Source organism: Cynocephalus volans, chromosome 13 (genome assembly GCF_027409185.1).
Source record: "Cynocephalus volans isolate mCynVol1 chromosome 13, mCynVol1.pri, whole genome shotgun sequence".
NCBI lineage: Eukaryota > Metazoa > Chordata > Mammalia > Dermoptera > Cynocephalidae > Cynocephalus > Cynocephalus volans.
In genome coordinates, this window is record NC_084472.1 from 80,121,323 (window position 1) to 80,143,213 (window position 21,891).

General features: G+C 35.2%; 1 protein-coding gene across 3 annotated transcripts in view; it reads right to left on the reverse strand.

Moving 5' to 3' along the window:
- Positions 1–21,891, reverse strand: part of HPGD (15-hydroxyprostaglandin dehydrogenase) — a 33,583-nt gene that overhangs the window by 1,357 nt on the left and 10,335 nt on the right. For 2 of the 3 annotated variants that reach the window (XM_063077419.1, XM_063077421.1), the window contains exons 4-5: positions 20,386–20,482; positions 2,610–2,686 (exon numbers count right to left, since the gene is read on the reverse strand). In XM_063077419.1, the coding sequence (XP_062933489.1) occupies positions 2,610–2,686; positions 20,386–20,482 (174 nt within the window). The remainder of the gene's footprint in view (positions 1–2,609; positions 2,687–20,385; positions 20,483–21,891) is intronic. The other variant, XM_063077420.1, reaches the window with a different exon arrangement.

Below are 21,891 nucleotides of genomic sequence, written 5' to 3' on the forward strand. Positions count from 1 at the left end.
AAAAAAATACTAGTCAGATAGCCTCTCAACTATATAACAATGACTAGTAAGCAGAAAGATAGTAAAAGAACACATACCTAAAGTGCTAAATTAATTCCTGAAAGTCTCACCTAATTAATTTTTTAAAAAAATCAATATTACTGGACAACTCCTGGAAATACTTACTCATCTAAGCTTCTGAACTCTGCAGGAATCTGAAGCTAAGCAGCTGAGGATGAGAATTGATATCCCAAATTTTCTTTCAAAGATTGTGGTTGTATAAAAGGGAATATTTGTTTAAAAAGTACTTTTAGTAGAAATTTTTATTACTTTGATTCTAAAGATACTTTTAATAATCTGCAGTATCTGAAAGACAATTTAAGTAATTTTCAGACAAACATTCTTTGGCTTAATTTTCAACCTATTGATTTTATTTGAACTATTTGTAAAATGAAATACAGTTGATCCTCATTATTTGCGGATTCCATATTTGCAAAGTGGCTTATTTGCTAAAATTTATTTGTAACTTTAGAAATCAATATTTGTGCAACTTTTGTAGTCATTTGTGGACAGACATGCACGGAGTTGTGAGAAATTTGAATCATTCATGTGCATGTTCCTGCTGAGGTCGAGCAAAGCTACAGTCTGCCTTGCTATGTTTTCCTCATTTTTGTGCTTTTTGTTGGTAATTTTGCTGTTTAAAATGGCTCCGAAGTATAGAGCAGAAGTGCTGTGTGGTGATACTAAGTGTAAGAAGGTTGTGATGTGCCTTAGAGAAAATATGGGTGTTAAATAAGTTTCATTCAGGCACGAGTTATCAGTGCCTTAGCTATGAGTTCAATATTCATACAATACATAATAAAAAAAAGGTGTCTTTAAAACAGAAATACACTTAAAACAAAGTTATGTATTGATTGGTTGATTAAAATGTCATGACCACAGCATCTCAGAAATTTAACCTTGCATTTCCCTTGGGAGCAATGGTTCACTAGTAACTAATGCAGTGTTTGCAAGTGACTTCATAGAACATAATTACCATGAATAATGAAAATTGACTGTGTAAGTTTCTGGTCTGGTAATTTCAAATACAAAATTTCTGGTCTTTAAGATTTACTTTGCTTTGTAATAGCTTTATGTGTTCATTAAAAGTTTAAAAGATTAACTTATCTTTAAAGACTAATTTCTTTAGAAATTAAATAATTTCCAAATAATTTTAATTAAGTATGAAGACTGGTTATCTTCTTTTTTAATTGAACATTTAACATTCACACATCTGTTTTCTCTGTCCCCTAACATTTCTTCTGTTAATATTTTTCTCCTCATCTCTCTGGCACCTTTCTTTTCTTTTTTTCTATTAGCTGCTTTATTTTCTGTGTGTCTGTGATTTTTTTTTTTAATTGAAACAGTTGATTGTACATATCTGTGGGTTAATTGTACAGAGTTGAACATCAATACCTATATGCAATATCAATATGTGATGCTCAAATCTGGATAATTAGTATATTCAACACTATGCAATGTAATCATTTTTTGTGGCCCTTTACCAACACCCCCCTTTCCCCCCTTCCCACCTCTGGTAACCTCAGTTCTGTTCTCTCCTTTTGAAAGTTCAATGTATTGTTGTGATCGTTGTACCTTTATTTCTTTCTTTTTCTATTTATTTGCTTTTTTTTTTTAGCTCCCACTTACGAGTGAGACATGCAGTATATTTCTTTCTGTACCTGGCTTATTTCACTTAACATAATTTTCTTCAAGTTCATCCTGTTGCTGTGAATGTCTCTGGCCCCTTTCTTTGTCTCACCTAGATGACCACCCAGAGACCTCCCAACTGTTCTTTCCTCTTCTACACTTATCCTTTGTAATACGTTTTCCAAATAGCAGGCAGATGGTCCTCTTAAAATGGAAATCTGATCTTGTCACTACTGCACGAAAAACACCCATTGATGGCTACACTTAGAATAAAACCTAAGCTCACACGCTGGCCCCTACTTATATCTCCAGACATACCTAATCTTACTTTCCCTTTGCTTACCAGGCTCCATTCAAGCTACCCTTTTATCAGTTATCATAAAAAGGTAAACATTCTCACCACATGCTATCAATGCATGTGGTCAATTAGGCCTAAAATATTTTTCTAAGCTCTGTACACCTTTCACCTTAGGTCTCCATCATGACACTGTATTTGACCATTCTATCAAGTAAATACCTGTCCCCACCCCTCCTTCAAGCCGCAGGACCTCATTCATTTTCATGTTTTTCCAGTGACAAGCAATGTCTGGAGCCTATGACATGTTCTATTTAAGGCAGCCTGAAGTTAACAATGTTTAAATTTTGAGTCAATTTTAAAAATGAAGAGTATCTCCCCGTTATTTATCTGTAGTATATTTTTCAGTAACACATCCACACTTCTATTTAAAATCTACTTCATTTTAAAATGATCTATTTTTTATTTGGTCCTTTAAGTGATCTGAAAACTATTTTTTACAATAAAGATTGAAGTATAATATTATTTTTCCATCTTTTACCCAGATGTATTGAATTCTGAATTTATTCCTTTCTACTTTATAGAATTCATGTTTCCTCTATTTACACAAAAAGAAAAAGAGATATTATGGTTGTTATAGCCTCACCGCTGCTGAGCGCGTGAATCCAATTATGCCATGCTTTGAAGCACAATAAACAGGCTGTTGTGCAACAGGCATGAGTCCTGAAACAAACAAATACAAATTTTAAATAATTTGATTAAAAAATAAGCAGACAATGCTCAATAATTACAAAGCAAATGAGTATGTTGTGGCTATTTCAATTTTAGATAATTTGGAAAATACACTAAAATAAAACCAAACAACTTTGTAAAACTCGACAGCCTTAGCATAGTTTATTCCCTCCATAACCTACACTTTCTGGAATTTATAGTAGGCAAATTACATCTAGGGATACAGCAGCCAAGAGTGATATGTAAATTTTTGTGCCTCCTTGGCTTTTTCAAAAGTGAAGGAAGTCAATGTTACCTAAAACACAAAGAGAATCATCTTTAAAGCCAGTATATTAACATCTAGTTTTCAGTTTTTAAGTCTGGATTTTAAGAATTATATATTCTACATTTTTAAGTCTTCTAAATAGCTGAAGGAATTTGAATTACTTAAGAGAGACTTGGAGATCAATAGTCTCTTCACTTGTAAATTAGTATGTAGTTTCCTGTTACCAATATGTCTCAAATGATGCCTTTAAGAGTTTAAGAAAATTAAAAGTTAACTTCTTTTGATTTTGATCTGTAGTAGATAACTAGATCTTCTTGCTCTGCTACTTGGGAAAAAAAGACAGCGAATAAAATTTATGGTTCTATTTTATTTCTTTTCATAATTATGTAGCCAACAATAGAATTAAATCAATTATGTTTTTAATTTTTACATATACAAAATTTAATAAATTCATGGTCTAGAGGAAAAAGTATTATAGTGTATATAGCATCTATTTTCCCCTAACTCCCAGCCTAGCCCAAGCCTCCAAAAGGAAACAAAACAAGAAAAACCTATTTTACTATAATAACTCTTGCTATCAAGTTTATTTCTTGTTACTAATTGTCAACTGCCTAACCAACACTCAGACTTAACTAGAGTCATTTGTATGTTTCAGTTTTTAACCAATTTCTTGGATTATCTTCTTTTAAACACTTATTTTTTAATTTTTGATTTCTCCGAGTCAATAAACAATGATCCCTGATTACTATGATGTTGTTAATCAAACGTCATGCTAATAATACTAAATTATTTTGCTGAGACATGCTCATCTCCACCCAGCTAACTTCCCAGAGCGCCACCAATCAGTTGAGAGTGCTGTGCCAAAGTTCAGCAAGATATGCAAACCTTAACCACTCCCTGGGTGCCTGCCAGGTCTCAATTTATAAAGTATGTTTGCTCAAGAGCAGTTTAAATCCCTGAGGATGGTAGATCACACATACGTCTACCCAGTGACTTCAAAGTACTGTAACATGTTGGTTCTCTTCTTGTTGTTGTTTTGTTTTGTTTTTTGGTTAAGTAAAATGTGTAAGTTAGTTAAGTTCCTCAGTGTCAGTCAACGTGATAGTCTGAAATGAAGGGAATAAATAGGTGTAGCCAGGCGTTGCTGCTTCTTGTTCTCGTAACTCAGTCCCTGCTTTACCCATTCCTTAAATGTTTGTGAGTCAAAGACAGTGGTAGTAGCATCGTGGTCACACACTGCAGGAAATGAAGTGTGAACCTGAATCAGAGATAAGCGAGTTGACATAGCCACAAAAAGCACAAGGACACTTTTCATGATGTTTTCAAAGACGAATTTGGAATGAAGTTTTGTTACGTTTACAGAGGTGATGAACTCTGAACCCAAGCTAGTTCAAGGTGTCCCAGAGGTCAAATAAATCAAACACCATCTTGTTGGTCTAGCAGTAAGCAGGCAGAAAATATACACATTCTTTTAAAAGTAGAATTGTAAATGCAACCAGAAGGTGAAAAAATTTGTTTATATTTTTATAATGGCACTTAGTTTTATGAATCTGGTAACATTCTAATGACATTTTCACTGCTATCCTGCAAGAGATTTACTCTTGCTTTGCTTTCACTTTCTAATATTAGGTCAAAGGCTACATAAATCAATTTTGGATATTCAGAAACCAAACTTCTTTTTTTCTTTATTTCTTTATTTTTTACAGATTTATTGAGATATAATTGATAAACAATAAAACTGCATATATTTAAAGTGTATAATTTGGTAAGTTTTTGAAATATGTTAACACCAATGAAACTACAACTACGGTCAAGATAATAAACATATCCATCACCCTAAAAGTTTCCTTGTCTCTCTTGGTAATCCCTTCCTTCTGCCTTCCCCCTCCGTCCAGGCAATCACTGGCCCACTTTGTGTCACTATAATTTTATAGAAATGCAGTCATACAATATAAATTCTTTTTGTCTGGTTCTTTCACTCAGGATAATTATTTTGAGATCCATCCAGGTGATAGTGTGTATCAATAGCTTCTTTCTTTTTTTTTTTTTCTGAATAGTATTCCAGTGTAAGGATATACTATCAATTGCATATACTTGTTTACCTGTTGATAGACATTTGGGTTGTTTCCAGTTTGGGAGTATTAAAAATAAAAGAATTTTATTTTGCAAATTATAGTTAATTGAGTTAATCAGAAAGTTTTGCTTTATCTCCTCAATGCATGTAGATTTTAACTGTTCCTTCTTATGTTTTGAACAGGTAGGATGGGTTAGTGATTTGCAATGCTTTTTCCCCATCTTGAGAATTGACTCTTAATGTAGAAATTTACTACCTATATCTCAGTTTGCTGCTTTGAAAATGGAGGGTAAATAGAGGAAGAAATGCTTTTTTTTCTCTCTCTCTTTTTGACAATAATTTTAGTTGGGGATGGAAATTTTTTTGAAATCCAACTCTTTCTATTTGATCTCAAGATTTAGTTTTCCTTTGCAAATATAGTATTATTGCTATTGTGGTTTAGCTTCATATTTCTCTTACTTACATTAGAACCACAACACCAACATATAATGTTGTTTCTCTGTGCTTCAAATAAAATATTCTGAGGCTGGTAATCAGGATCAGCACATAGGATGGTGCAGGGTATGGATGGTATGACTTGGGGGCATCATTCACATCATAGTTTGTATAAATTGTGCCCCCGAAGTTCCTACAGTTTACAATCTGCACAACGATACATGACGGCCCTTTCTGATACAGAACGTTGACTGAGCAAAAGAGACTGAGAAGAAGGAACCAGCAGAGGTAAGAGGAAAACAAGCTAAAGGTTGTGTCATAGAAATGAAAGCATTTTAAAAGGCCCAGAGTGGTCACTGCTATCAAGTGCAGAATCAAATGAGAATCACTGTCTTTGAGATAGGAACATGACCAATGTCACCTGTCTAAAAATAATACCTCTCTTAGTCTCACATATTTCCTCAACCACCATCCCATTTCTCTTTGCAACAAAAAGTCCTCAATATATTCATTGTCTCCACTTTCCTCACCTCCCATTTGCTCCACAACTCATTCTAATTAGGCGTTCATCTGGCCATTCCAGTCAAACAGATCTTACAGAGGTTGCATATGAGCAACGTCTTGCTCAGGCTGAATCTGTCTTCATTTCCTTTGATCCCTTCCTCAGCAGTAACTAATCCAGTTAGTTATGCTCTTCTTGAAACACTTCCCTCTTAGGCTGGTCTCCTTCTATTTCACACTCACTGGCAGCTTCTCCTCCATGTCCTTTGCTGGCTATTTTTCCTTGACCAGACTCCAACATGCTGAGAAACTCCAGAGCTATCCCTGGCCCTCTTTGTTTTTCTACACACACTCTTTCCCTAAGTTATTTTATCCACCTCTGTGGATGACAATTCATTCTCTCATCATTCAGTCTCTCTTTCTCTCCCCAATCCCCTCCATACAAACACACACATTATTCTCGTATTTAAATTCCAGATCTCCAGCCTCTCTGCCTTGAGCTCCAGAGAGGGAGCTTTGGGCTAAATATTGTTATATTTCCCAATTTCTTTCCTTTAAATATAGTGTGTGTTAATTCGAAGGGTTTTATAGGAGTGAATCCATTTCAGAAATGTTTTTAGTACCAGTTAAATGCAAATTATAATAAAAACATGTTTTACATATAATAAATTGAAATGTATAAAACCAATGGGAGGACCACCATTTTGCCAAAATGTCATTGTTATATTATTTGACCATTTCAAAATGTCCTTTTATCAAGAGAATGAGATGACAAGCCACAGACTGGGAGAAAATACTTGCAAAAGACATATCCAATAAAGGACTCATTCAAAATATACAAAAACCTTAAAATTCAGTGGAAAAGAAATGAATAACCTGAATAAAAAAATGGGCTAAAGGCACCTCACTAAATAAGATATACATATGGAAAATGAGCATATGAAAATATGCTCAACGCCATATGTCATTAAGAAACTGCATATTAAAACAGCAATGAGATACGACTACACACCTGTTTGAATGGCCAAAATCCAGAATAGGGAAAAAACCAAAGTCAGGGGAAGATATAGAGCAACACGAATTCTCATTCATTGCTGATAGGAATGTAAAACGGTATAGCCACTTTGGAAGACAATTTGGCAGTTTCTTACAAAACTAAACATACTCTTACAATATAATAAAACAATTGTGTTCCTTGGCATTTAACCAAAGAAGTTGAAAACTTATGCCCACACAAAAACTTGCACATGGATGTTTAGAGCAGCCTTATTCATAATTGCCAAAACTTGGAAGCAACCAAGTTGTCCTACTGTAGGCGAATGGATAAATAAATGGTGGTACAACATCTAGACAATAAAATATTATTGAATGCTAAAAAGAAATGAGTTATTAAACAATGAAAAGTCATGGAGGAACCTTAAATGCATATTTCTAAGTGAAGGAAGCCAATCTGAAAAGGCTACATACTTTATGATTCCAGCTATATGACATATGGAAAAAGCAAAATTATGAGGCAGTAAAAAGATCAGTGGTTGCCATGGGCTGGCAGGAGAAGGATGAATAGGGACAGCACAGAGGATATTTACGGCAGTGAAACTATTCTGTATGATACTATAATGATGAATACAGGTCATTTTACATTTGTCCAAACCTACAGAATGTACAACACCAAGAGTAAACCCTAATGTTAACTATGGACTTTGGGTGACAATGATGTGTCAATATAGATGTACCACTCTGGTTGGGATGTTGATAGTGGGGTAGATTGTTCATGTGTGGGAGGAGGGGTATATGGGAATTCTCTGTACTTTTTTGCTCAGCTTTGCTGTGAATCTAAAACTTCTCTAAAAAATACAGTTTATTTAAGACATATCCTTTTAATTGAATTTGTGGAGAGGGATTAGTTTGTTTTGGACCTTGGGTATCACACTGGCTAAGCTGCAATCCTGAATCCAGCACTATGAGCTATGTCACCTTTACAGAGGTAACTATTGTGCTCAGTGGACTAGCATAGTAATATTCTATGATACTATGAGTGTTGAATAAACTAATATCAATCAAATACTTAAAACAGTGCCCAGCACATAATAAAAACTACTATTTTCTATTATTTTATATAAACATATTTTTTTATGTAAGTATTATATAAATGTGTTTAAAGTTAAACATCTTCCCTTAAGATGAAACATCTCAAAGTATAATTTTATTGATTTTTTACTAGTTCATCCACATTGTCCTTTTTTATCAAAATGTATCTTTTGCACTTAAATGCCACAAATCTGGTACAGTGACCTAATTCGGTTTGATTTCTGAAATTTAACAAACTGTATTGTTGCTAACCCTAATTCAAAATATTTATGGAAGTGCGTGTATGTAAGAACTGTGTGTTTAGTCCTTTTAAATGCAAAGCATACCAAAGCAATATTTTACATATACTCAGTTGGAATGTGTAAAAGCAATGGGAGGAGCCCTGGTGATGCAGAGAGTAGAGCTTCTCTTTTTTTCTTTTTCTTTTTTTATTAGCATACTCACTATTACAAATTGTAATTATTCTTTATGCCCCTTACCAGACCAATCCCTCCCCAACCCCACCCCTCCCCATCTCTAGTATACTTAGGTTTGTTTTCTCCTTCTGAAAGTTCAATGAATTATTGTGGTCTTTTCTTTTTTTCATTCATTCTTTTGTTCTTTCATTCTTTCTTTCTTAGCACCCAGGTATGAGTGAGGACTTGTGGTATTTCTCTTTCTGTGTCTGTTTTATTTCACATAATTTTATTCCACATAATTTTCTCCAGGCTCATCCATGTTGCTGCAAATGGCAAAATTTCATTCTTTTTTATGGCTGAGTAGTATTCCATTGTGTATATATACCACATTTTCCTTATCCAGTTGATAATTGATGTACACTTACGTTGGTTCCATGTTTTAGTTATTGTAAATAGAGCTGGGATGAACGTCAGACTGCTGGTATCCCTTCAACATGATGTTTTCCACTCCTTTGGATATATGCCCAGTAGGGGGATTTGTTGGATCATATGGATGTTCTATCTATAGTTGTCTGAGAAACCTCATACTGTTTTCCATAATGGCTGTACTAATTTAGTCCCATCAACAGTGTAGGAGGGTTCCCCTTTCTCTGCATCCTCACCAACATTTGTTATTCTCTGTCTTTTTTATTATAACCACTTTATCTGGGGTCATATGATATGTCAATGTGGTTTTGGTTTGCATTTCCCTGATGCTGAGTAATGTTGAGCATTTATTTCATGTGTCTGTTGGACATTTGTACATTTTCCTCTGAGAAATACCTATTCAGATCCTGTGCCCATTTTTTAATCAGGTTTTTTTTTATTGTTAAGTTATCTGAGTTCCTTACATATTCTGGATATTCATCCCTTGTCAAATGTATACTTTGCAAATATTTTCTCTCATTCAGTAGGTTGCTGTTTCACTCTGTTGATTGTTTCCTTTGCTGTGCAGAAGATTTTTAGTTTGATATAATATCATTTGTTTATTTTTTCTTTTGTTGCCGTGCTTTTGGGGTCTTATTCATAAAGCCTTTGCCCAGTCCTACTTCCTGAAGTGTTTCCCCTGGGGTTTTTTTGTTTGTTTGTTTTTAGTAATTTTATGGTTTCAGGTCTTATATTTAAGTCTTTAATCCAATTTGAGTTGATTTTGGTATACAGTGAGATGTACATGTCCAGTTTCATTCTTCTGTATATGGATGTCCAACTTTCCCAGCACCATTTATTGAAGAGGCAGTCATTTCCCCAATGTATATCCTTGTTGCCTTTGTCAAAGATCAGTTGGTATTATGTGGATTGATTCCCGGGTTTTCTATTCTGTTCCACTGGTTTGAGTGTCTGTTTTGATTACAATAGCTTTGTAACATAAGTTGAAGTCAAGTAATGATGTGCCTCCAGCTTTATTTATTTTGCTCAGGATTGCTTTGGCTATTCAAGGTCTTTTCTTGTTCCATATGAATGTTAGGATTGTTTTTTCTATTTCTGTGAAGAATGTCATTGGTATTTTGATGGAGATTGCACTGAATCTGTAGATTGCTTTGGATAGAATGGACATTTTCATGATGTTAATTCTTCCAATCTAAGAGCATGTCTTTCTACCTTTCTGTGTCTTCTTTTAATTTTTTTAGTAGTGTTTTGTAGTTCTCATTGTAGATATTTCATCTTCTTGGTTAAATTGACTTCTAGTTGTTTTATTTTATTTTTTTTGGTGACTACTATAAATGGGCTTGCTTTCTTGATTTATTTTTCTGCTAGTTTGTTATTGAAGCACAAAAACGCTACTGATATTTGCATGTAGATTTTGTATCCTGCAACATTACTGAAATTGTTAATCAGTTCTAAGAGGATTTTTGGTAGAGTCTTTAGGTTTTTCTATATATAGAATCATGTTGTCTGCAAACAGGGATAGTTTAACTTTGTCCTTTCCAATCTGGACGCCCTTTATATGTTTCTCTTGCCTGATTGTTCTGGTTAGTACTTCCAATACTATGTTAAATAGTAGTTGTGAGAGTGGGCATCCTTGTCTTGTTCTTGTCTTTCAGCTGTTCCCCATTTAGGATGATATTTGCAATTGGTTTGTCATATATGGCTTTTATTGTGTTGAGATAATTTCCTTCTATACCTAATTTGCTGTGTCTTTATCTCAAAGGGATGTTGAATTTTGTCAAATGTTTTTTCTGCATCTATTGAGATAATCATATGGTTTTTGTCCTTGATTTTGTTGATGTGGTTTCTCACATTTATTGACTTGTGTATGTTGAACCATCCTTGCATCCCTAGGATAAATCCCACTTCATCATGGCATATAATTTTTTTGATGTGTTGCTGTAATCTGATTGCTAATATTTTGTTTAGGATTTTTGAGTCTATGTTCATCATTAGGGATATTGGCCTGTAATTTTCTTTTTTTGTTGTATCTTTGTCTGGTTTTGGTAAAGGTGATGTTGGCCTCATAAAATGAGTTTGGGAGAATGGCTCTGTTTCAATATTTTGGAATAGTTTGAAGCAAATTGGTGTTCATTCCTCTTTAAAGGTTTGACAGAATTCAGCAGTAAAGCCATCTGCTCCTGGGCTTTTCTTTGTTGAAAACTTGCTGATTACTGCTTCAATCTTGTTGCTTGTTATTGGTCTGTTCAGTTTTTCTATTTCTCCTTGGTTCAGTCTTGATAGTTTGTATGTGTACAGAAATTTTGCCATTTCCTACAGGTTTTCATGTTTGTTGGCATATAGTTGTTTATAGTAGTCTCTAATGATTGTTTGTATTTCTGTGGTATCAGGTGTAATGTCTCCCTTTTCATTTCTGATTTTTGTTGTCTGAGTCTTCTCTCTCTCTCTCTCTTTTTTTTTTTTTTTGTTAACCTAGCTAATGGTTTGTCTATTTATCTTCTCAATCTTTTGTATTATATTTTGGGTCTCTATTTTGTTTAGTTCTGCTCTGATCTTAATTATTTCTTTCCATCTACTAATTTCAGGATTACATTGTTCATGTTTTTCTAGTTCTTTAAGGTGTAGAATTAGGTTGTTTATTTGAAGTCTCTCTTTTCTTTTGATGTAAGACTTTATTGCAATAAACTTCCCTGTTAGCACTGCTTTGTCAGTATCCCACAGGTTTTGGTATGATGTGCCTTTATTTTTGTTCGTTTCAAGAAATGTTTTGACTTCCTGTTTAATTTTTTCTTGGACCCATAGGTTCTTCAGTAGCTTGTTGTTCAGTTTCCAGGTATTTGTATAGTTTTCAGAGTTTTCCTTGTTATTGATTTCCAGTTTTAATTCATTGTGACCTGAGAAGATACCTGAAATGATTTCAATTTTTTAAAAATTTGCCAAGACTTGATTTGTGACCTAACATGTAGTTTATCCTGGAGAACATTCCATGTGTGCATGAGAAGAATGTACATTCTGTAGTTGTTGGATGAAATGTTCTGTAGATTTCTGCCAGGTCCAGTTGGTCTAAGGTGAGTTTAAATGCTGTGTTTCTTTGTTGATTTGTTGCCTAGAAGATCTGTCCAATGCTGAGAGAAGGGTGTTCAGGTCACCCATTATTATTGTGTTGGAGTCTATCTCTTTGTTAGGTCTAAGAGTGTTTGCTTTACATATCTGGGTGCTAGTGTTATGTGCATGCACGTTTACGATTTTTATGTCGTCTTGCTTCCTTCATCATTATATAATGACCTTCTTTGTCTCTTTTTATGGTTTTTGGTTTAAAGTCTATTTTATTCAATATAAGAATACCTACTCTTGCTTGTTTTTGGCTTCAATTTGCATGGCATATCTTTTTCCATCCTTTCACTTTTAGTCTCTGTGTGTCTTTACAGGTGAGGTGAGTCTCTTAAAGACAGCATGTAGTTGGGTCTAGCTTTTTAATCCAGTCAATCAGTCTGTGTCTTTTGAATGGGGAGTTTAACCCATTTCATTTAGGGTTGATATTGACAGGTATTGTTTTACTCCTGTCATTTTATTGCTTTTTGTTTAGATGTTTTAAATATCTTTTGTTCCTTTCTTCCCCTTTTATTATTTGTCTTCAATGTTAGTTGAGGTGGCATGATTTGGTTTCTTTCTCTTTCTCATTTGCTTTTTAATTTTAATGGTGGGTTTTGCTTTTTTGTGTGTATCTGTGATAGTGATTATTGTTTTTCAGATTCTGGATGTAGGACTCTCTTGAGAATTTCTTGTAGGGCTAGTCATGTAGTGAACTCCCACAGTTTTTGTTTGTCTTGGAAATACACTATTTGTCCCTCATTTATGAAGGATAGCCTTGCTGGTTACAGAATTCTGGGCTGAATTTTTTTCTTTAATTATTTTGAATATATCATCACATTTTCTTCTGGCCTGTAAGGTTTCAGTTGAGAAGCCTGTTGCTAGTCTGATGGGGGCTCCCTTATAGGTGACTTGATGCTTTTCTCTTACAGCTTTTAGAATTCTCTCCTTGTCTTTGAGCTTTGCCAGTTTTACCATAATATGTCTTGGAAAGGTTCTTTTTGGATTGATTCTGCTTGTGGATCTTTGGGCTTCCTGGATCTCTAGGTCTGTGTCTCTTCCTATACCTGGAAAGATTTCTGTTATTATTTCATTGAATAGGTTTTCCATGACTTTTCCTTTCTCCTCCATTCTGGAATACCCATGATTCAGATGTTTGAGAGCTTAAGGTTGCCTGCTAGCTCTCTTAGACTTTCTTCACTTATTTTTTTTTCCTTTTTTTTGTTCACCTGGGTTATTTTGAAAAGACCATCTTCAAGATCTGAAATTCTTTCTTCTGCTTGCTGTAACCTGCTGCTTAAGCTCTCTGATGTGTTCTTTATTTCATTGAGTGAATCCTTCAGTTCCAGGAGTTTTGCTACATTCTTTTTTAACGTATTGATCTCTTTGTAAATTTTCTCCTTCATATCCTAGATATTGTTTCTCATTTCATTGTGTTCCCTGAGTCTTCTCTTATCTCTGAGTTTTCTTAAGATCATTGCTCAGAATTCCTTTTCAGACATTTCAAGGGTTTTCAGCTCTATGGGGTTTGGTATTTGAGAATTACATATTCCTTTGATGGTGTCATATCTTTTTCTTTATTTGTAGTTCTAGTTTCTTTTTGTTGATATCTGCCTGGTAGAGCACTTGTTTCTTCTGTTACTCTGGAGTGGGCTATGAGATGAAAGACTTCCTCCTCTATTTGTAGGTTCCACTAGTGACTGTTCTTCTATCAGTGCAGTCAAGTGTGCAGCAGACTGCCTGTAGGGTGGCCCTGGCTGCTACTGTGGTGGTGAGCCATCCTTGTGGTGGCAGTAGGTGTGGCAGTGGCTGAGTTGGAGCACTTGCCCAGAAATGGAGTTTGTGGAAATTTGTGGGATGCTCCCTTTGTCTCCTGCTTAGGGGTGGGAGCCAGGCTTTCAGGCTGGGCCCACCGTGGTGGTGTGGCACAAGGACGCTCACTTTGGTTCTTGCTCAGATGGTAGGAGGGCCTGCCTGGGCCTTCAGGCTGGGACCCCGGTGGTAGAGCAGCATGTAATGCTCACTTCAACTTCTCTTTGAATAGCTAGATCATTCCATCCCACTTTACAGGGAGTTTTGACAGTATAATGATTATGAGACCAGTTGCTGGAATGAATATGGGTTTTTAAAAATCTTGCAAATTAATTCCTACAAACATAGGGAAATTATTTTGTCATAATGTTAAAGGATTTAAGTACAACAACAACAACAAAACAAAGGATTGTGACCATGAGAAGCAGTCCTGCTTTAAAGAAATGCTATTTTGTTTAATGGTATGAGAAGTATTTTAATTGTGTTTAAAAATGGATTCTTTAAAAGGTCAGGAACAGTATTTTTCAATCCTTACTGTCAGCCCAGCATTGTGCTAGTTTACTTATAGAAGTGCAAAATGGCTCTTTCGAAAAATATACCAGTTCTAATTACTAGCAGGTTTATGTCTGTCATAACTGTAAATTAAAAAAAAAAAAAGACTATAGATGGAGAAAGCCCACAAAACAACAAAATACTTTTTAAAACCATTCAGGATAATAATACCAACCAACCACTGAGTGATGTGATAGTTCTAAAAAAATAAATAAATAAAGCTAAAATACCTGAAAATTACATGTGCACTTACAGAACAAATAAGAAGTCATCTGGCAAAATAAAATTCAATCCATTTCCACATTAGTTCTTCTATCCTTACTTCTTTCTATCTATATTTACAAGAACCAACTTTAATCTCTTTATCTCGCAGAAAGTAAAAAGCTAAAAACAATTTTGTGCAGAAAACTGAAATCTCCTCAGACATGGCAATCATACTTGGTCTGCAAACATATTTACTTCTAAATGGATAAAAATTATGCAAAATTGAGTAAGTGCTAAAAAAATCAACTTAGGAAAATTGATTATGAATCTAAGAAATCTAAGGAATCTTTGTGTGATAACCTGGAGCTCAGCAGCTGTGGTAAAAAGCAGGAACCTAACTCTCTCACATTTTCTTTACAACCAAAATAGAAACTGCTTAACTACCTCTTTTTAAATACTACTTCTCTTATATGAGGACAAAGGGAGAACTAGTGACAATCTAATTATCTATGTTTGTGCATAAAGTTGACCAAAGTTACTGGTGGACTTCCTCATTATGTGATTTTTCCACAAAATGGAAAATTATCTGATGCTGCTTTTCTCCCCTTATTCTTATCTTTGCATTGTTATGTTTAAGAGTGACATGACACATGACATTAAAAAGTGACATAACCTTTCATAAAACCACATCTTCTATAATTAAAACCTTCCCAGAAAGATAAATCCAAGAACACTTTCTAGTCATTGAAGGTTGCTCTTAGAGTTCCACCATAATCTTCCTAAAAGTTTAGTCATTGTCAGTGCCAGAGGAAACTGAGGCAAGTTTCCTTAACCACTCAAAGAATAGCCCTCTGCATATTAGAGGCTGGCTTCTTAAAGGATGGGCCAAGGGCCAGCATTACCTGGGAGGAGAATTTCAGGACATGCCTTAATCCTACTGAATCATAATTTGCATCTGAAGAAAGGCCCTAGGTGATATTTATGCACATTAAAATTGGAAAGCATTGTTCTGGAAGATTATTTATTTCCTAATAGCCTCACTTTCTCATGCTAGAAAACTGTAAATCTTTTATTCCTTCCTCAAAAGGCTCATTTACAAATATTTAGTCTTTCCTACCGATTCCTTCTAGTCTGTGTCTTCCTAATAATTTTAAACCAAAAGAAAGCAAAATGGACACCATGGAGAATTTTTCCAGTAATAAGCAGGAAGAGTGGCTCACACACTCATAACAGTTGGCATCTGAGCAATTAAGATCCAGATATCTCAGGAATGGTTCCTCCAATCCATGACATACACTAAAATACAGCAAAATAAAATTGCTTTTATTACTGCTAATTCTCACCATATTTTCCAAGTTATATAGCCTGTTTCAGATTAGTTGTTCTACAAATTGAAGATAATTAAATTGACTTCTATTGGAGGGAGCTTGTAAAAGTTAAATGTGATATTATACAGCCAATGGTTTGCCACAATGCCTGCAACTTGGCAGTTGCTAACTATGTTAGGCCTCCTTCCTCATACAGGAATACTTGCAGAAAGTGGTACCACATGATTTTCTTAGAATTGGTATTGAGATGAAGGAAGGTGATCAATGTTTTCTCTCACCTGAAATTTCTGGCCCATTCTGACATTCTAGTCCAATTAGGCTGTTAGAGTCTCAAGGACTTGCAACTTAAATGTCATGCTTCTGTTTAAATAGGCTATGCCATGGTAATTATTTAGTTCTGCCATCTTGATAAGAGATACTGATACATAGCTTTTAGGGTAGAAATGTTGCCTGGTTACTTTTATATCTCCATTTCCTTTCTGAAAATGCTCAACATATGTTTTATTAACTTGAATTTGTTATTTAAAATGGTGATTTTAGCACTTGTACCTTAACACAAACTACAAGCTAATTATATTATTTTAGATAAAACTTACAGAGTAAGTGGATATGTCACTGGACTGGTATTTTAGACATGTTTAAACAATTCTATAATTTTCAAGTGTTTTCTTGAGACTATAATGTCTTAAATTCAGAGTAAATAAGACCCTCATGATATCCCTCACAAAATGCCACTGAATGACTTATTTTTGAGGCACAGAGAATGGCCCCAGTGAACATGAAGACCTCAATAGCTGAGTATTTAGGCAAGTGCGAACAGGATTGGTAGGCAGATTCCTTTTCCTATGACAGCTATTTTTCCTTCTTCACAGTTTGAAGCTACAAAGTATGTAAGAAGCACATTTGACTCTTATGAGATGTCATATGGGAGCACAGCTGTTTAATTATCTGCATTCAACTAGACTTCATTCTTCTCTGTTGTTCCTTTCAATTTTTTTTTAATAGTTAAGGATAGATGTGACAAAATGAGTGCATGTTTTTATATTGCGTTTATAAACAAAAACTCATATAGAAGAATCCATGTGTTTAACAGTGACCAGAACAACTCTGGAGCTCCAAATTGCAGTACACCCATCCCTCAATATGCTGAGGAATCACTCTCCACTTTAACTACTCCTCTGTTTGTCAAACCTATTAATTGCATTTATACTCTGTCTGCGTCAGTGGTCATTACTCATTAACTTCTCTGCCCAAACCAGTGTGTCAACTTAAGGTTTTATTATGACAGTGAAGGACTCCACAGAATCTATGCAACAGATCATGAGGACAGATCATGTTGAGCTGAATATCACCCACAGCTATTCCCTCAATAGAGTGAGCAGTAGGGGAAAAATAGGAAAAAAATAAAATCTACGAGGAAGGAAGGTTTGGAAAACACAAAGGAAGCAAACATTTAGAAGTACCTTGCCTTTGAAAATTCCTCAAAGACTTTTCGATCCTCTGACCTCTAACTACATGCTGTGACTTCAAGGGCATAAAATTGTTGATGCCATTTCTGAGGAAATGGTGAAGACTGAGAGATCCTCTTTCATTATTACAATCTCCTGCATTTTTATCAAACTAATTTCATGATGGGAAGAATAGAGGCTCTTGGCCAGTGGATGAAATGCAATTCATTTTAAGACTCTGTGAAATATAGCCATATTAGTGAAAGCCCAGGGTGGGAGGAGAGGTAGCTGGGATTGTTCAGATTAGCCAGTGGCAAAAAGGAAGCAGTATAAACCAGGAGGTGTGGAGGTTGGCATTATGAAGAGAGGGTGTCAAGGACAACCTCTGAAAATAGAGAGGTAGCAAACCAAGCAGAGTGGACAAAGATAAACTTAAGCAATTTAACCGTTTTAAATGGGGTTGCTTTGCATGTTGGGAGGAAAATCAGAGGGAGAAGCAGTTTGGAATGCTGTGATATTAATTAAATTATAACAGTGCTAGAAAAGTAACTGAAAAACCAAAACAATCTTATCACTGAATTTATGTCAATTCATTGTTTTATCTGTGTAGATAGAGAAAGACCCATTCATGATTCCAAATATTGTATCTGAGGTAGGTAAGAACAGTATGAACACCCAGGGGTGGGTAGTGTGACAAGACAAGCTTTTAGCCAAGAAAGTAAAGTAGACATCAAATTATAAGCCTTAAATTGCTCTTCTCAGTGGCATATGTTGACTTGTGACTCCTGTAAGCTCCCCGAACATTTTAAGGACTTTACTATGTGTGTCAATGGAGCAAAAGCTTATGATTTCACTGAAGGCTTAGTAATGCAGCCTTGAGATTAAAGCAGTGCCCACGAAGCCGGAAGAGACTAGCAAACTGGGTTGGTTCATTCATGGAATCAGGGCCTCCAGTGGCATGAAGGACAGGGGCTCCCTGTATAGTGTTCACATTTGTCCAAACTTTATTGGCCCTCTTAGCTTTACAGAGAATATACAGAACTATTTCTCAATCATAGCCCCAAGTTTTTTACATTTAATGTATTAAGAAAATGCTAAATATTTCTTGTTAATTCTCTGCATATTTTTGTATGTTTTTTTTTTCGAAATAGTGTAGTGTAGATTTAGCTTTGCCTATGTTTTTAGGGTGTTAGCCTCCCAGAACCTAAAATTTGGCCCTCTCTAGAGCCATGTCTCTTTCAAGGAATGTATCCTTAGAATTAAAATGTTACATACAATTTATAGGTAGATGTCATATTAGGAAAAATGACCAGATTAGCCTAAAAAAATTTATAGAATTAGGTTTGTAATAGCTTTGGGGATGTCATTTTGACTTTAAACAGCTCATAAATGAGATGCCAGTCTATTTTTGAGAACTTCTAAAGAAGGAGATTTCTAAATCTCCACTGGTGGCAGCTTTACAGTGGTTTAAGGACCATCTGACAATGATTCCTAGAGGAATAAGAAAACTTCTGAGTGCCAGACACCAGTCCAGTCGCAAGTACCTCCAAACCTGACTCCCCAATACTGGAGGTGGGAGGTGGAGGACAGGGTGGGCCATGGTGATGAATTCCTATTCTGAAATCACCACACTAGCTAAAACCAGCCAACTTTAAGAAAGTCTCACTATTTTGAACATGATAGTTTAGACTTGCTATCAGTATTGATCAGACATATTAATTTCAATTGAAATTGATGATTTTTTTTCCTAGAGTTTAAAAAGTAAACCCACTTGACTAAATTGTTCCAAAAATGCCTGTCTGAGGTTTATAACTACCACTGAGGAATAAGATAGCCACTGATGTGAAATCATACTGTTTTGAATAAGACATAGCTTTGGATTGCATGGTGTGGCACAGATGATTAGCTGTCCACTGACATCCATTCTTTTCTTAGGCACACAACTAGACTACATTTCCCAGACTCTCCTAAAGTTAGGTGAACCATGAGATCGAGTTCTACTGGAATGTGAGCAGAAGTGAGGTTTGCCATTACTGGAGTGCGGGTTCTAAAAGAGCAGCTATGCCTCTTCCATGTTCTTTTTCCCTTTCTGCTGAAGAGAAAGGAGTCTACCAGTTCCAGAGTAACCTTTGAAGTTCCATGCTGAAGATGGCAGAACTTCTGCCAGCCAGGTTTTCCAAATGACTGCATATAGAAGCGGTACACCTCTGCAACAAGAATCTTGCCTTTGGCCGATACACGAGTGAGGAATAAGTTTATACTATACTTAAGCCAGGACATGTTTGGGTATTTTTATTATAGCACTTCAGCAAATCCAACTACTATATATGCCATATTTTAAAGTTATACACTCTTACCAAAATCACTTGGGAGCAGAGATACCTTAACTTAACTTTAGGTATTTTTACTCTGCCAAAGGTGCTTTCATATCCAGTATTGCTTAGGCATCTCATAACAACCTTTGAATAACAGTCACTCTTGAAAAATATGTATACATTTAAAAAAAATAGTACTGCAGTAAAATAACTTAAAATGCCACAATTTATTTTTTTTCCATTTACTAATTTATTTTTTAAATTAATTAATTAATTAATTTTTTAAATTTTATTTTGTCGATATGCATTGTGGCTGATTATTGCTCCCCATCACCAAAAACTCCCTCCCTCCTCCCTCCCCCCATCCCCCCCAACAATGTCACACAATGGAATACTACTCAGCTATAAAAACGAATGAAATACTGCCATTTGCAACAACATGGATGGACCTTGAGAGAATTATATTAAGTGAAACAAGTCAGGCACAGAAAGAGAAATACCACATGTTCTCACTTATTGGTGGGAGCTAAAAATTAAAATGCCACAATTTAAAATAATGGAAATAAACATAAGGGTTCAAGATTTTGATATTATGCAATAGAAAATTCAACAGAACCATAAAAAAGCAAACAAAAAAGTTAAGAATGTCTCAATTTCAAACTTGAGTAGATAATAAGTATATTTTGAAGATTTACTTTTGTGGTCCAAATTACCAATAAGAAAATGTTGCTGTGAACATAATAATTGTTCTTACCTGCTAAAGATGACATGTTGATAATGATGCCACCTTCGCCTCCATTTTGCTTACTCATGTAATCCAAACCAAGATAGGTTCCACTGATAACAGAAACCTAATCCAGAAGCATAAGTAGAAAAAGCAACAGCCATTATTCTTTATCATATATTCATGCACCAAGTTTTTATTAATGTTCCAGGCACCTAGGGAGATTTCCTTGAATATTACCAATGAAAGGGTTTGAAAGGGTTCTCTCTCTCTCTCTTTTTTTTTAAAGTTAGTCATTGACCATGGATTCTCTTTTGTTTGCCCAAAAGTTGTGGAAATTGTCATATCTCTGCAAAACTTCACTTCACTCAGTTGCCCAACATGAGATTTTTATGATACAGATTGGTTTCCAATAGTGTTTTGTCACTTTAACTTGATTCTCAGCATCATCAAGAATTCTATACATTCTTTTTCTTCTCTAAATATTGGATATAAAATCTGTTTATACTTCTTAGCATATAGTTTTCATGTCCAACTATTCTACATTCATCTGCTGTTTAATTCTCTTGGATCTTGGAATGTAGAATAGTGGATACCCTTGATTTCCCTTGATTTACATAGTTTTCATTTTCTCCTTTCTTTCTAATAAAAATTCTATTTTGCTTTTGTATCTACCTCTTCTCTATGTAATACAGAGGTAGGTAATCCTCCAGGTATAGTGTAGATACTGATTAATTCAGTCATGGCAATCCCATTCTCCTTGACAGTGACTGGTTTAGGAGCCAGCATGGGACCCAGTTCTGGCCAGTGAGACCTGAGGGACAATCATCTGGAGGTGGGGGCAGGGGACAGGATGCTGCTGGGAATTTTTTTGTTGCTCTTAAAAAAACCAGGTAATGGTTACAGTACCCCCTTTACATTGCTTTTTATGGGTGCTGTGACTGGAATGCAGAGTCATATTGCTGGCATCCTGAAGATGAAACCACCATGAAAAATGGCAGGAGGGGGAGATGAGAAGACACTGGGTCCTGATGATATCACTGATCTGCAGTACCAAGCCATCCTGAACTCTGTGTTGTGTGAAATTATGTAACTGTTTTATCCAATTGAATGAGAATTTTCTGTTCCTTGGACATATGATCTTCGGTGGTCTCTGTCACTTAATTTTACTCCTCAGTGCCTATAGCTGTCCTTTTGCTACTTACCTCCATGTGTAGGTTTTTCCTGTTTTCATGCTAACATTTAAGAATTCAGCACTACCAGAAACAACCTGTGAGATTAAACTGGTCGTTTCAATCTTACTTTTCCTTTTGGATTTAAGAACTCCTCTCCCTTCCAGCTCAGACTTTTAAAAAGTGAAAATTCCCATTTGATTTCTTAATTCCTACTTTTTTTCATGCCTTACAATACTGCAAAGAGAATGATACATTAGGTAATGAGTATGAAACTAAGAGCACATATTGGTGTTTACCTTCTTTTTATTTTAAAATGTCCTTTTGAGGTTTTCTTGACAAACATTCAGAGATGCCTCTCCTA